At 47.4% G+C, this 13,988-nt stretch overlaps 1 protein-coding gene across 1 annotated transcript in view; it reads left to right on the forward strand.

Moving 5' to 3' along the window:
• Nucleotides 1-13,988, forward strand: part of HSF4 (heat shock transcription factor 4) — an 81,242-nt gene that overhangs the window by 28,727 nt on the left and 38,527 nt on the right. Inside the window, exon 2 of the mRNA XM_075326877.1 lies at nt 10,973-11,081. Coding sequence (XP_075182992.1) covers nt 10,973-11,081 — 109 coding nt within the window. The remainder of the gene's footprint in view (nt 1-10,972; nt 11,082-13,988) is intronic.

Here is a 13,988-nt window from a genome sequence, read left to right on the forward strand (position 1 = left end):
ATACCAGTGAGCTACTGCTAACTATTAGGGAACTTCTTTGCATGCAGCCACATGTGGGGAATCTTTCACCCGCTATGTCTTTGTAACCATCCTTATATTTATTATACTACTCATGCCTCGTATTACACTATTGTCTGATTAATAAAAATATTTTTTATCTGCACACTTGTGCCTATGACTATTTATCGTTTCCGATTGAGGTATGTGGCTACTTTGGCAAAATGAAAGACTTCCGTGGTCTATATCATGTCTGGCTGTAACCCCCTGGCCCTGCTACAGGCAGATCGTAGGGCCCGTGATCATCTGGGCTTCGTCCACTTACTTGCCACTGGGGATGTTTCGGTTCCTTCTCTTCTCTGGATAGATTCAAGCGAGGAGACGACAAAAATCAGGGTTTCTTTTCTCAACCCCTTAACAATCGCGAGCAGTAAAGTTACGTCCTAGCGGTCATAGTGTTAATCCCCACCTGCTGCTGCGGGCTGCAGGCGGGGATCCGCGCACATGTAAGCTGATTTATACAGCTGACATGTGTGCCTAAAAGGTACGAGTGGAATTGCTATCCACCCATACCTGTAAACCCCTTAAATGGCGCTGTCAAGATGTGACAGCACCATTATAATCGCGGTTGGTGCTAAAACTTTACTCACAGGCCGATACCGGAAGTCACTTTCCTTGATCACGTGGATCCGGTGGTTTGTCATGGTAGCACAGGGTCATGTGATGACTCCTGTAGTTCACATGACTAAGATCCTGTAAGAAGCAGCTGAGTTCTGCAGCATACAGTAGATGACCATTTCTTCCGGTCTGAGTGGTGATGCTCTGATTGTGAGAGAGGAACAAGCGATCAGACTCAAAAAGTTTTGAAAAATGAAAAACAAAAACAACCTAAAAGTTCAAATCACCCCCCTTTCACCCTATTGAAAATTAAAGGGTTAAAAAATTTTAAAAATATACACACATTTGGTATTGCCGGGTTCAGAAATGCCCAATCTATCAAAATATAAAATCAATTAACCTGATCAATAAACAGCATAGCAATAAAAAAATTCCAAACACCAAAACTATGTTTCTTGGTCGCCGCAGATTTTGCGCAAAATGCAATAACAGGCGATCAAAATGTAGCATCAGTGCATAAATGGTACCGTTAAAAACGTCAGCTCGAGACGCAAAAAATAAGCTGTCACTGAGCTATAGAGCCTGAAAAATGAGAACGCTACGGGTTGCGGAAAATGGCACAAAACGTACACCACTTTTTCCGGACAAACTTCTGATTTTTTTAACCCCTTAGATAAAAGTAAAACTATACATGTTTGGTGTCTACGAACTCACAAAGACCTCAGGCATCACACTGACACATCAGTTTTACCATATAGTGAACACAGTGAATAAAATATTCCCAAAACAATTGTGCAATCGCACTTTTTTTGCAATTTTTCCGCATTTGGAATTTTTTGGCATTTTCCAGTACACTCTATGGTAAAACTCTTGGTTTCATTTAAAAGTACAGCTTGTTCCGCAAAAATTCAAGCCCTCACATGACCATATTGACTGAAAAATAAAAAAGTTACATCTCTCCAAAGAAGAATGGCGAAAAAAAACCCCGGAAAGTGCAATATCGACCGGTTGTTAATGGGTTAAACACAACTTTACTTGTTCTTCAGCAGGGTTTTCTCATTCAGGTTACTGTCACATTGTTCCTTGTACCTTGTTCCTTTCAGTCTGTTCCTCTCTTTCCGTGCCCTCCTGCACTATACTGAACTTCTATTGGCTGCGTTGTGTCACAGCAAACTGGTCCAACCCTGACCGATGCCTAGGGTCCCAGCTTTGCTCTGTTCTGTATTCTGAGGGTCCCATGTGCCCCTATGTTCGCCCAGCAGGCCCGCCGATAACAGAACCTGCTCATAGGGGGACCGTCCGACCCTGACGCAACTCGCACCCTGCTCCTCAGGCAGCCATCTTCTCCCTGTACTTTTCCTTGTCCAAGGAACTTACTTCCCCAGGTCCTCAAAGGGGCTAAACCTTTCCTTAACCCTTGGTGCTGTTGCTGTGGAATGTGGCCGAGGTGCCCGGCTCTTTGCACCCCAGCCACCACCTTTCTACCTCTGCTACATATTCTCTACTACCCGCTGATCCTGCATCTAACATTGCTAAAACCTTATCTTAAACAGTCTTACACTTTGCACAATATATATTACAATAACTTAGCATTCAATAAGACACTGTACCCTTTCGGCCACTTGATGGCGCCGGCCAAACTTACAACAATACCAGCATAAAATGTAAGGAAACATCATGGACATTAGGTCTTCAGGGGGAAGATCTTCAAGTTGTTGGTATGCCGACCACCTCTTTACATACAGTCACTATGATGGATACCTGTGGGCTATAGGCAGAAGCAAAGTAATGGGGATCCTGAGTGGAGTAGTCCAGCATCTTTCCATAAATTTACCATAGAACTGGCGCTGTACCAGATTCAGAGACCAATTGTTGTTGTTTAGTGAAAAGGCGCAGCGTCAAAAATGCAAGTAAGACTCATCATGGGAATGTACCCTACAGTCTCACAATTATTCAACCCTTTTTCGTAACAAGCGCCTTAGTACTTAGTAGGATCTCTCTGGCTCTTATGACCTGCTACACACGATGCAAACCAAAAACCGAATAGGATATCAAGGTAATTATATTAATCCATAAACCAAAAAAGACTAAATTACCTAAAAAACCATTTTTATTCACATATATGCCACAAACAAGGTACACATATTAAAATAAGTGATGAGAAGAAAGGTGGGAATCAATACACTCTACTCCTCACCCTTCCTGTCATACAGGGGTCGGCGTCCTAAAGTTTACTGACGCCCCCGTTCCTCGTCGGCTTGAGTCCTATAAAAGCCCTCCACTCACACTAGGAGAATACCATGTGTCCTAATTTAGAAGTGGGTAAGGTGAAACACCCAAAATCAGACCCATAAGGACAGTATGTGACATTAGTTTAGTCAAGATAGTAAATTACTGTCATAAATAATGTTATTTATCCATTATTACTGGTTGTAGCTGTGATTTAAATGTCAAGGATCTATGCTGCCATACCCCTGATGAGCCCTATTGACTTGATAAGAGGGCGAAACGCGTAGGGTGCATCCTGGACAAATGCAACAACAGTTTTTTATGAATCTCTTTTCCTCTTGACTGTTAGTCGACTGAGAACCTCCCCCATAATTTATGACATCTATTGACAGTAATTTACTATCTTGACTAAACTAATGTCACATACTGTCCTTATGGGTCTGATTTTGGGTGTTTCACCTTACCCACTTCTAAATTAGGACACATGGTATTCTCCTAGTGTGAGTGGAGGGCTTTTATAGGACTCAAGCCGACGAGGAACGGGGGCGTCAGTAAACTTTAGGACGCCGACCCCTGTATGACAGGAAGGGTGAGGAGTAGAGTGTATTGATTCCCACCTTTCTTCTCATCACTTATTTTAATATGTGTACCTTGTTTGTGGCATATATGTGAATAAAAATGTTTTTTTAGGTAATTTAGTCTTTTTTGGTTTATGTATACACACGATGCAAAGCCAGACATCAGCTCTTGGCAGAGTTACTGTGGAATCTTAGCCCGGTCCTCATGGATAACGGCCTCCAGGTTACTAATATTCTTGGGTTTGTTGAACCCACATCCTTCAAATCCCACCAAAGCTTTGCTGCTGGATTTAAATCAAGAGACTGTGATTGCCTCTCCAGGTTTTCCAGGGCTTCTGAAATCGGTGTTCATTTATCAGCGCAGGCTTATTCTTGATGAATTTCTTTTGAAAATGCAATTCTTTGCTGTTTGTTTGAGATCATTGTCTTGATGGAAGGTCCTATGAATTTCTGATACATGAACCCATCTTGCCCTCTACATGCTGCTGGTTTCTAGTGCTAGAGGAAGAAAAACAGCACCAGAGGATTACTGAGGCACCACCATACTCCACTTTGGGCATCACACTGCCACCACCATACCCCACTTTGGGCATCACACTGCCATCATCATACTCCACTTCAGGCATCACACTGCTATCATCATACTCCACTTTAGGTATCACACTGCCACCACCACACTCCACTTCAGGCATCACATCGCCACTACCATACTTCACTTTGGGCATCACACTGGCATCATCATACTCCACTTTAAGTATCACACTGCCACCATCAAACTCCACTTCAGGCATCACACTGCCACCACCATACTCCACTTTAGGTGTAAAACTTCCATCACCATACTCCACTCTGGACATCACACTGCCATCATCATACTCCACTTTAGGTATCACACTGCCAACATTATACTCCACTCTGGACATCACACTGCCATCATCATACTCCACTTTAGGTATCACACTGCCAACATTATACTCCACTTCAGGCATCACACTGCCACCACCATACTTCACTTTGGGCATCACACTGGCATCATCATACTCCACTTTAGGTATCACACTGACACCACCATACTCCACTTCAGGCATTATACTGCCACCACCATACCTCACTTCAGGCATTACACTGCCACCACCATATTTCATTTCAGGCATTACACTGCCACCACCATACTTCACTGTAGGTGTCAAACTTCCACCACCATACTCCGCTTCAAGCATCACACTGCCACCACCATGCTCCACTTTAGGCATCACTGAGTCACCACCATGCCCCACTTTAGGCATCAATGAGCTACCACCATGCTTCACTTTAGGCTGGGTGTCCTTTTCAGCGTATGCTTTATTCTTCCACATTCAGACATACTGCTGATTCATAGGCCTAAAAGTTCCAGTTTTGTTTCAACGCTCCACAGAACAGAGTCACTAAACTACTGTGTCTTATTTGAGACTTTTCTTCTACTTCCAAATTAGTAGAGGTTACACCATGTAGTTTGGCAGACCTTCAGCATTTAGTGTTTACTGCCACCAAATCTTGATGCAGGTCATTTGCAGTTACTGGAAGGTTGTGGACCACTGGCCTACTCAGGAATCTCTAGTAACATTCAATAACTTGCTATCTTTTTGTATATTTTTTCCTTGTTTGTGTGAGACAGTGATGTCTTCCATTTACTTTTTTGGACCACTCTCTTGACATAGCCATATTTTCAACTTGCAATAAAAAATCAGAGACAGAAAACCCCTAACAAATTAATTTATGTGATGCCTTTTAGCTCAAGCAACCCTAAGGCCGGATTCACACTTGCGAGAGACTCGCGCGAGTCTTGCATCGCATCACCCGGCACGGCTGCACACTCTCCGGATAGGAGCGGGCCAGCTGTATAGAAATACATGCAGCCGATCCGCTCCTGTCATGAGAGTGTGCGGCCGTGCCGGGCGATGGGATGCGAGACTCACGCGAGTCTCTCACAAGTGTGAATCCGGCCTAACACAACTAATGTACCTTGCCTAAAGCACAGCTGATACAACCCTTGATTATTGCGTCAGGTGTACTGGAGAAAGCACGTAGTTTGCAAATGTATACTCTTAGGGCGGCTTCTCACTTGCGAGTTTCTCGCAGTATTGTGTCGCGGGCGGGGGGTGCGCTGCTCGACCGCGCTTGTGGCTCGGGTCCAGCTGCTGCTGCTTCTGCTCGGTAGCTCGAGCGGTGGGCCGGATCCGGGGACTCGAGCGGCGCTCCTCGCCCGTGAGTGAAAGGGGTGGTCTGTTGGGGTTTGGGATGTCGGTTTGTGACGCCACCCACGGTGTGTGGTGAGGTTGGGGGCACCACCGCTGCTCTGTAAGGGGATCCCGGGAGCGATGACAGGGAGCAGCTGGGATGTTTTCTCTCCCCTCCGTGGGTAGGGGGATATTGGTAGTCCCGGGGCCCGGAGTTGTTGGCTGTAAGGTGGATGGCGGGGTGCAGGGTCGCAGGGGCAGCGCAGTGCCAGACGGCACGGTGGTACTTACTCAGCCAATAACGTATACGGAGTCTCTGGTAAAACAAACGGCTGGATGGACGGGTCCCGCAGCCGGCTGCTGTAGTTTCTCCCCTGACTCCAGGCTAATAGTGTGCGTCCTTCCCTGCACTTTCTTTATATGCTCCTCCTGTGCTCCGGTTTCCAGCTGGCTCCCCGGTTCGGTACCGGACGGGCCACCACCCTGTCCCGGCTACCTACGGTTCCACCAGGACTGTCTTTCCGGCCCCTGCAGACGGCCACTACCGTCTGCCTGACTGACTACAAGAGGGTCCTAGGCTCCAACCTAGGCCCCCGTCTGCTTCTGCCACTCTGCACACCTCCTCTCCCTTCCTCTGCCTGGACTTGTCTCTGTTGTTTCCTGCCTCAGACCAGCTAGACTCCTCGGTGGGCGTGTCCATCTGCCTGACTCCGCCCACCTGGTGTGTCTGTCTGAACCCGAGGGAGGAAATCAGGTCTCACTGGAGATGACTGCTGTGACCTGCTGGGGGTGGTGGTGTGTGTTGTTACCTGTGGCCCCTGGCTAGTCCAGGGCGCCACAGCAGGAGCCAAGTGTCATGCGAGCGTGCCTGCGTCTGAGGTCCGACCCTGCGAGCGGACCTCAGCTGCGGGGGGCGGACCAGCACTGCGGAGGGGCGGGCCGGCACGGAGGAGGGGAGGGAGGGATTTCTCTCCCTCTCCTCCATAGCCGGCTATTGTGATTCTCGCACTGCACGCGCACAAGTGCAGTGCGATTTTTCTCTCACCCCATTCACTTGAATGGGTGCGAGAGAAAAGGGACTCGCCTTACAATCGCAGCATGCTGCGATTGTTTTCTCGGTCCGATTAGGGCTGAGAAAATAATCACTCATGTGCACAGACACACAGGCTAGAATTGGTCCGAGGGGAATGCGATGTTTTATCGCACTCCACTCGCACCGATTTTCTCGCCGTGCGGCTTAGGCCTTAGGGGTACTTTACACGCTGCGACATCGCTACCGATATATCGTCGGGGTCACGTCGTTAGTGATGCACATCCGGCGCCGGTAGCGACATCGCAGCGTGTAACACTAATGAGTGACGATCAACGATCACAAACTCGTTCCAAAACGGTGATTGTTAATACGTCGTTCATTTCCTTAATATAGCTGCTGCCACCGGTACGATGTTGTTCGTCGTTCCTGCGGCATCACACATTGCTATGTGTGACACCACAGGAGCGACGAACATCTCCTAACCTGCGTCCAACGGGAATACGGAAGGAAGGAGGTGGGCGGGATGTTATGTCCTGCTTTTCTCCGCCCCTCCGCTTCTATTGGCCGGCCACTTAGTGTTGCCGCAGTGACGTCGCTATGACGCCGAATGCACGTCCCCCTTGAGGGAGGGATTGTTCGGTGGTCACAGCAACGTCGCTGACCAGGTATGTGCGTGTGACGCTGCCCTAGCGATAATGTTCACTACGGCAGCGAGCACCAAATGTCGCACGAACGACGGGGGCGGGTGCTATCGCTCTCGACATCGCTAGCAATCGCTAGGGATGTCGCAGCGTGTAAAGCACCCTTAAGGCCCTGTGTGCACGCTGCATTTTGAAACATTGTAACAAAACTATATGATTTTGGCAAAAAAAAAGGCAATATGCCTTTAACATATGAACACAGTCTTATTGGGGATTGTATTCAGCAGGTTGAATAACTGAGACTGCAGTAGTTATTAAAAGTGACATTTTCTGTGATATTGTGTACTATTTAAATTGTTGTTGTTTCATTGGTCTATTGCAAACAGTAGACGTTTGTAAATTTAGCAAAAAAAAAACAAACCAAAACATTTACAATGGGGGATGAATGATTTTGCATTATTAACTTCTCAAATAATAGACTGTGACTCAATTGTGCAGTAAACACAAGTATATGCTTTTTTTTAAAGGGGTTGCAAAATCAAAACAATTAGCAATTTAGCACTCAGGGGCGTAACGACCACGGTCGCAGAGATCGCGACTGCGACCAGGTCTGGGGGTGCAGGGGGCCCACCTGCCCTAGCCCCTGATTCAGATGGCTATGTGTCCAAGGGCACGCATCCAGCTGAAATACATCGCAGCACAGAGACTCGTTGGGTCGGTCCCTGCCCTGCGATGTGCCAATCGCCAATGGAGGCTATGAATATTCATTGCTCCGCACACACACAATCCTGGCCACAGGGAGCAGAGAATATGCTTACAGCTGCCAGTGCTGTAAGTGACCGCTCATGACACAGATGTCATCCGCTGTGCCGTTTACAGGCTGGTCAGTTGGCAACATGCTAGCATCTCAGGACGACACTTGGGGAAGCACAGGGTAAGTGAGAACAATCTTTTTTTTTTTTAACTGTGTGCGATGCGGTGAGGGGCTATATATCAGCATGAGGGGGTTATATACCAGGATGAGGGACTATATGCCAGGATGGGGGGCAATATACCATAATGGGGGCTATATACCAGGATGAGGGGGGCTATATACCAGGAAGAAGGAGTTATATACCAGGATGAAGGGGCTATATACCAGGATGAAGGGGCTATATACCATAATGGGGGCTATATACTATGATGGGGGCTATACACCAGGATGGTAGGGGCTATATACCAGGATAAGGGGGCTATATACCAGGATGAGGGGACTATATACCAGAATGAGGGAGCTAAATACCAGGATGAGGGGGCTAAATACCAGGATGAGCGGGCTAAATACCAGGATGATGGGGCTATATACCAGGATGAGGGGGCTATATACCAGGATGGAGGGCTATATACCAAGATGGAGGGCTATATACCAGGATGGGGGCTATATAACAGGATAGGGGGCTATACACCAGGATGGGAGGATATATATATATCAGAATGAGGCCATGATGGGGCCATAGATACCAGGATGGGGCAGTATATAGTAGGATGGAGCCATGATGGGGCCATATATACCAGGATGGGCCATGATGGCGGCCATATATACCAGGATGGGTCATGATGGGGCCATATATACCAGGATGGGGCCATATATACCAGGCCATATCCATGATCGGGGTCATACACTAGGATGGGGCCATGGGGCAGGCTCTATGCTTTGCAGCCTGCTTGCAGCACTCTAAAACTGGCCGGATTGCTGGATCCGACCAGCTTCAGTCATTGTCCACTTTTGCTATGCCGTCGAGGCAAAGCTGCCTCTTCTAACAGGCTGGGGTGGAGCACAGTTAAGAATAGCAACCACTGGGTCACACTGTCAATCTTCAGGAGCATACTACGCTCAGCATGTTGCTTCAGGAGCGATGTGCTCCTGAAGATACATCATAAGATGATCATTTTCGTTTCAGTACCTCAGGGTATTGAATCTGTCTTCTGGCCTTTACACCAACAAGCAAATGGGTAACAATGTTTTGTTCTTTTGACTTTCAGGCTCCATATCTCACCATCCACTACAGCTTTAAGCATCAGATTACCTTCATTTTATAGACAATCATCTTGGCTATCTCATACATATAATTGACTTGCAACTATTTAGCATATGATTAGTTATGCAGATTCTTGTCATGTCACAGCATTGTTACTGTTTTGCTACTAAAAAAATACATTTTAATTTTTATTTTGTTAGTATTTTGTAAATCTCCTTTTGGCTTTCAAGCTACATAGCCTTTTTGCCTGCTGCGGGAGTTTTCATCCTGTTTTTGGACATTTTTCCGGGTGTCTGTCCTCTGTACCAGAGGAAGAAATATTTGCTTCACATTTTATTAAGGTATGAAGGGAGGGTAAAAAAAAAAGTCTTAGTAAACTTGTGACCGGCCAAGAGAACTGTGAACCGCAGACATAGGAGGTCTCCTGCCTTTTTGTTAGAAGAATTTGTTTGGTTATCTTCCAAAAAATCTACTCCTTAAACTACCATCTAGCAAATGTGCTTCCAAATTTGTTGGTCTGGACTGGAGTTGGGGAACCCTGGTATAAGGTACGGTAATTAAAATCTTCAATCCTGTGCCGATTAAACCCCAACTCCCGGTGACATCAAGGATCAATTATTCCTTCCATTTCTCTCTCCTTAAAAGGTCTGAGGGTACACCTGATACTTGGGAAATAATTGAGGTGAATTTGGAGGAGGATCGAGAGTATGAGGTGGAGTGAGTACTGGGTGCCCAATGTGACAGATGCTGGATGCAGTATCTTGTTAAATGGAAGTGTTTTCATCCGGAGGATAACTCCTAGGTTAATGCAGAAGATCTGTATGCTGATCGTCTGGTAAAAGAGTTTTAGCAGCGACGTTGGAGGATAGGTATTTTGGAGGTTCCAGTAGTTCTGTGTGGAGGGGGGGGCGTTCATCCTTCAGAATTGATCTGGCTGTTGTCCATTTTCCTCTCCACTGAGCCACAGTCAGGTTCATTTGCTGTCCTGGTTCTGAACACTTTGTTTGTGTGTTCATTGTTTTTCTGCAAACAAGTGTTACCAATACTGTAATTCAGTCTGCCCTATCACCCAGGTGGTGTAACTAATGTTATCCCAGACTTCCATTCCCCACCGGTGATATATAGGAAGTGGACCCTCCTTAGAATTACAGTCTGTCTGCCAAGTGTTTCTTCTGCCAGATTGTTACTTTTGGTTTTCCTTAGTTTTACTCTGTACCTTCCCCCAGATTCTTAAGGAGGTACGTGAAACCCTCGATGGCCGCTTAGAAAGCAAAGGTCCATGTGGTCATCTGAGTCTTCCAGTTAGGGTTGTTTCAGTCTGGGCAAGGACCTTTTGGGACCTTTAGACTGTATGAGAACTCAGGTGTAGCAGTTTTAAGTTAGACTTTATTTTTATGTTTTTACATTATTTTCCATGTGTGCACTTTATAGTGTGCATAAGAGCATCTCCAGGATGAGCTGGAAAGTCCATTTCATGGATGTCTACTGCTTACTAGACATAATGGATTTGTCAGATCGCCCCAGACACCCTCAGAGAGGTCTTGTAGACTCTGGGTGGTTTTGACTGCACAGTGCGTTGCTTTTTAATCTTGTAAATGTTTGGTCTTTTTGATCATTTTTTTCTTTCTTGTTTTTTTTGCAGAATGGAACCAGTTTCCACGTCTTTGACCAAGGCAGGTTTGCCAAAGAAGTCCTGCCCAAGTACTTCAAGCACAATAACATGGCCAGTTTTGTGAGGCAGCTAAATATGTGTAAGTATAATAACTGTCATTGCATTGCTTTTATCTTCCACCATTGAATAGATGGGTAATTATTACTCCCGCATGAGAGAAAATAAGAATTGCTGTCTCACCCATGGAGGGTGGGACAAGGTTTGTGCCTCACTTTTTACGGCTACATATACCAACAACCAAAAAAGTGTAGCTAGAAATGAAAGGCAATGATCGCAGTCAACTTTCAATACGGTGAGTAAAAGGACAGTCTTACTATATATCAGGTCCTTTATATGTTAGGTCCATTATACCAGATGGATACATTTGCAAAGGTTGGCATTTATTTTAAAAACTAACATACATTCTCAAATATAAGCTGAATTTTTCAGTCCATTTTTTATGCTGAAAACATCCCCCTCGGCTTATGCTAGAGTGAGGGTTCCACACAAAAAATTATTCTCACCTGTCCTCCGTTCCTGCAGTGTCCTCTTACCTGCTTCTTGCGACCCACAGACACACAGACCCCTCAGTGATTGTAGCCGCCGCAGGGGCCACCGCTTTTGTCAGCGCTTTACTTCACTTGAATGATTTACGACACCGCAAAGCATTCAACTGAAGTAAAAGCATAAATGACAACAGTGGCAGCCCCAGCACCAGCCGCGATCACTGAGGGGTCTGTGTGCCTGTGTGGCGCCCTGGACTAGCCAGGTCGTCACAGGTATTACAACATGCACTCCCACCCCAAGATAGGCACATCAGTCAGACACAAATCCTTGTTGCCTCCCTCCAGGGGCTGATGTCCACACCAGGTGGGGTGGAGCCAGGCGGTTGGCCCCACCCACTGAGGAGTTCACAGGCCTGGAGGCGGGAAAGGAAGTCAGTTCAGTGCGAGTTGAGATCTGAGTAGGAGTCAGGAGAGGAGTGAAGTGGTAGTAGAGGAGCAAACTGACCGTGTCCGGGTACGTGGCCCGGGCACCAAGAGCAAGGTTGGCAGACGGTGGTGGCCGTCTGCAGGAGAGGCAGATCGACGCGGAACCGTAGGACCGGGGACGGGCGGTGGCCCGCCGGTACCGAACCAGGGAGCGAAGTGAAGCCAGCACAAACCGGCAGGGCCTGCGGACCCCGAGCAGGCTTGCAGTCGCCGTTAAATAGGTCAAATCCATTAGTGACCGGAACCCCAGGGGTTTCCAAACAGCCAAGACCCGATTGAAGGCAACCGTCCAAACAGCACAAGGGAAATACAGCTACCGCCACAGCTAGAGTTCCCAGGGTCAGAGCCTACACGCTGGGGAGCGGGTTACCGCTGGGAAGCCATCGGGACCGAACACACACAAAAGGTGCAGGGAAAGGCAGCCACCACCAACCGTCCGGGAGAAACCACAGCAACCGGCTGCGGGACCCGTCCATCCAGCCGTTTGTTTTACCAGAGACTTGCATCCATTTGTGGCTGAGTGAGTACTACCGTGCTGTCCGGCACCGCGCTGCGCAGTTCCAGCGCCCCCTGCACCTTGCCCAGCCCTGCTTCCCCGTCACCTCAACCGGGCGCCGGGACCACCAACCCCCTACCCACGGAGGGGGGAAAACATCTCAGCTGCTCCCTAACAATGCTCCTGGGATCCCCGTCAACAGCAGCGGTGGTGCCCAACCTTACCACAACCCGTGGGTGGCGTCACAGACCAAATCCCCAAACCAAACGTCTCCCCTTTCACTCACGGGCGAGGAGCGTCGCTCGAGTCCCCGGATCCAACCCACCGCTCGAGCCACCGAGCAGCAGCAGCAGCGCCGGACCCGAGCGTGGTGAGCGCAGCGCCCTCCCCGCCCGCAACACCTGCGGTCCACAAGAAGCAGGTAAGAGGACACCGCGGGAATGGAGGACAGGTGAGAATATTTTTTTTTGTGTGTATGTAAGCATCGGCATAATAGGGAACAAGAAGGGGACTGGAATGAGGACATTACTAAAGGATGGGCACATTACTAGAGGGTTCATTACGACAGGAGACAATATTGGCACATTACTACAGGAGACAATATGTGCACATTACTACAGGGGACAATATGGGCACATTACTACAGGGGACAATATGGGCACATTACTACAGGGGACAATATGGGCACATTACTACAGGGGACAATATGGGCACATTACTACAGGGGACAATATGGGCACATTACTACAGAGGACAATGTGGCCACATTATTACAGGGGTCAATATGGGTACATTATTACAGGACACAATAAGGCCACATTACTACAGGGGACAATATGGCTACATTACTACAGGAGACAATGTTGCCACATTACTACAGAGGACAATGTGGGCACAGTGCTACAGGGGACAATATGGGCACATTACTACAGGGGATAATATGGCCACATTACTACAGGGGACAATATGGCCACATTACTTCAGGGGACAATATGGGCACATTACTACAGGGGACAATATGGCCACATTACTTCAGGGGACAATATGGGCACATTACTACAGGGGACAATATGGGCACATTACTACAGGGGACAATATGGGCACATTACTACAGAGGACAATGTGGCCACATTATTACAGGGGTCAATATGGGCACATTATTACAGGACACAATAAGGCCACATTACTACAGGGGACAATATGGCTACATTACTACAGGAGACAATGTTGCCACATTACTACAGAGGACAATGTGGGCACAGTGCTACAGGGGACAATATGGGCACATTACTACAGGGGATAATATGGCCACATTACTACAGGGGACAATATGGCCACATTACTTCAGGGGACAATATGGGCACATTACTACAGGGGACAATATGGCCACATTACTACAGGGGACAAGGATGGCTACATTACTACAGGAGACAATATGGGCACATTACTACAGAGGACAATATGGGCACATTACTACAGGGGACAATATGGGTACATTACTACAGGGGACAATATGGCC

This window comes from Anomaloglossus baeobatrachus, chromosome 10, assembly GCF_048569485.1.
Source record: "Anomaloglossus baeobatrachus isolate aAnoBae1 chromosome 10, aAnoBae1.hap1, whole genome shotgun sequence".
Lineage (NCBI taxonomy): Eukaryota > Metazoa > Chordata > Amphibia > Anura > Aromobatidae > Anomaloglossus > Anomaloglossus baeobatrachus.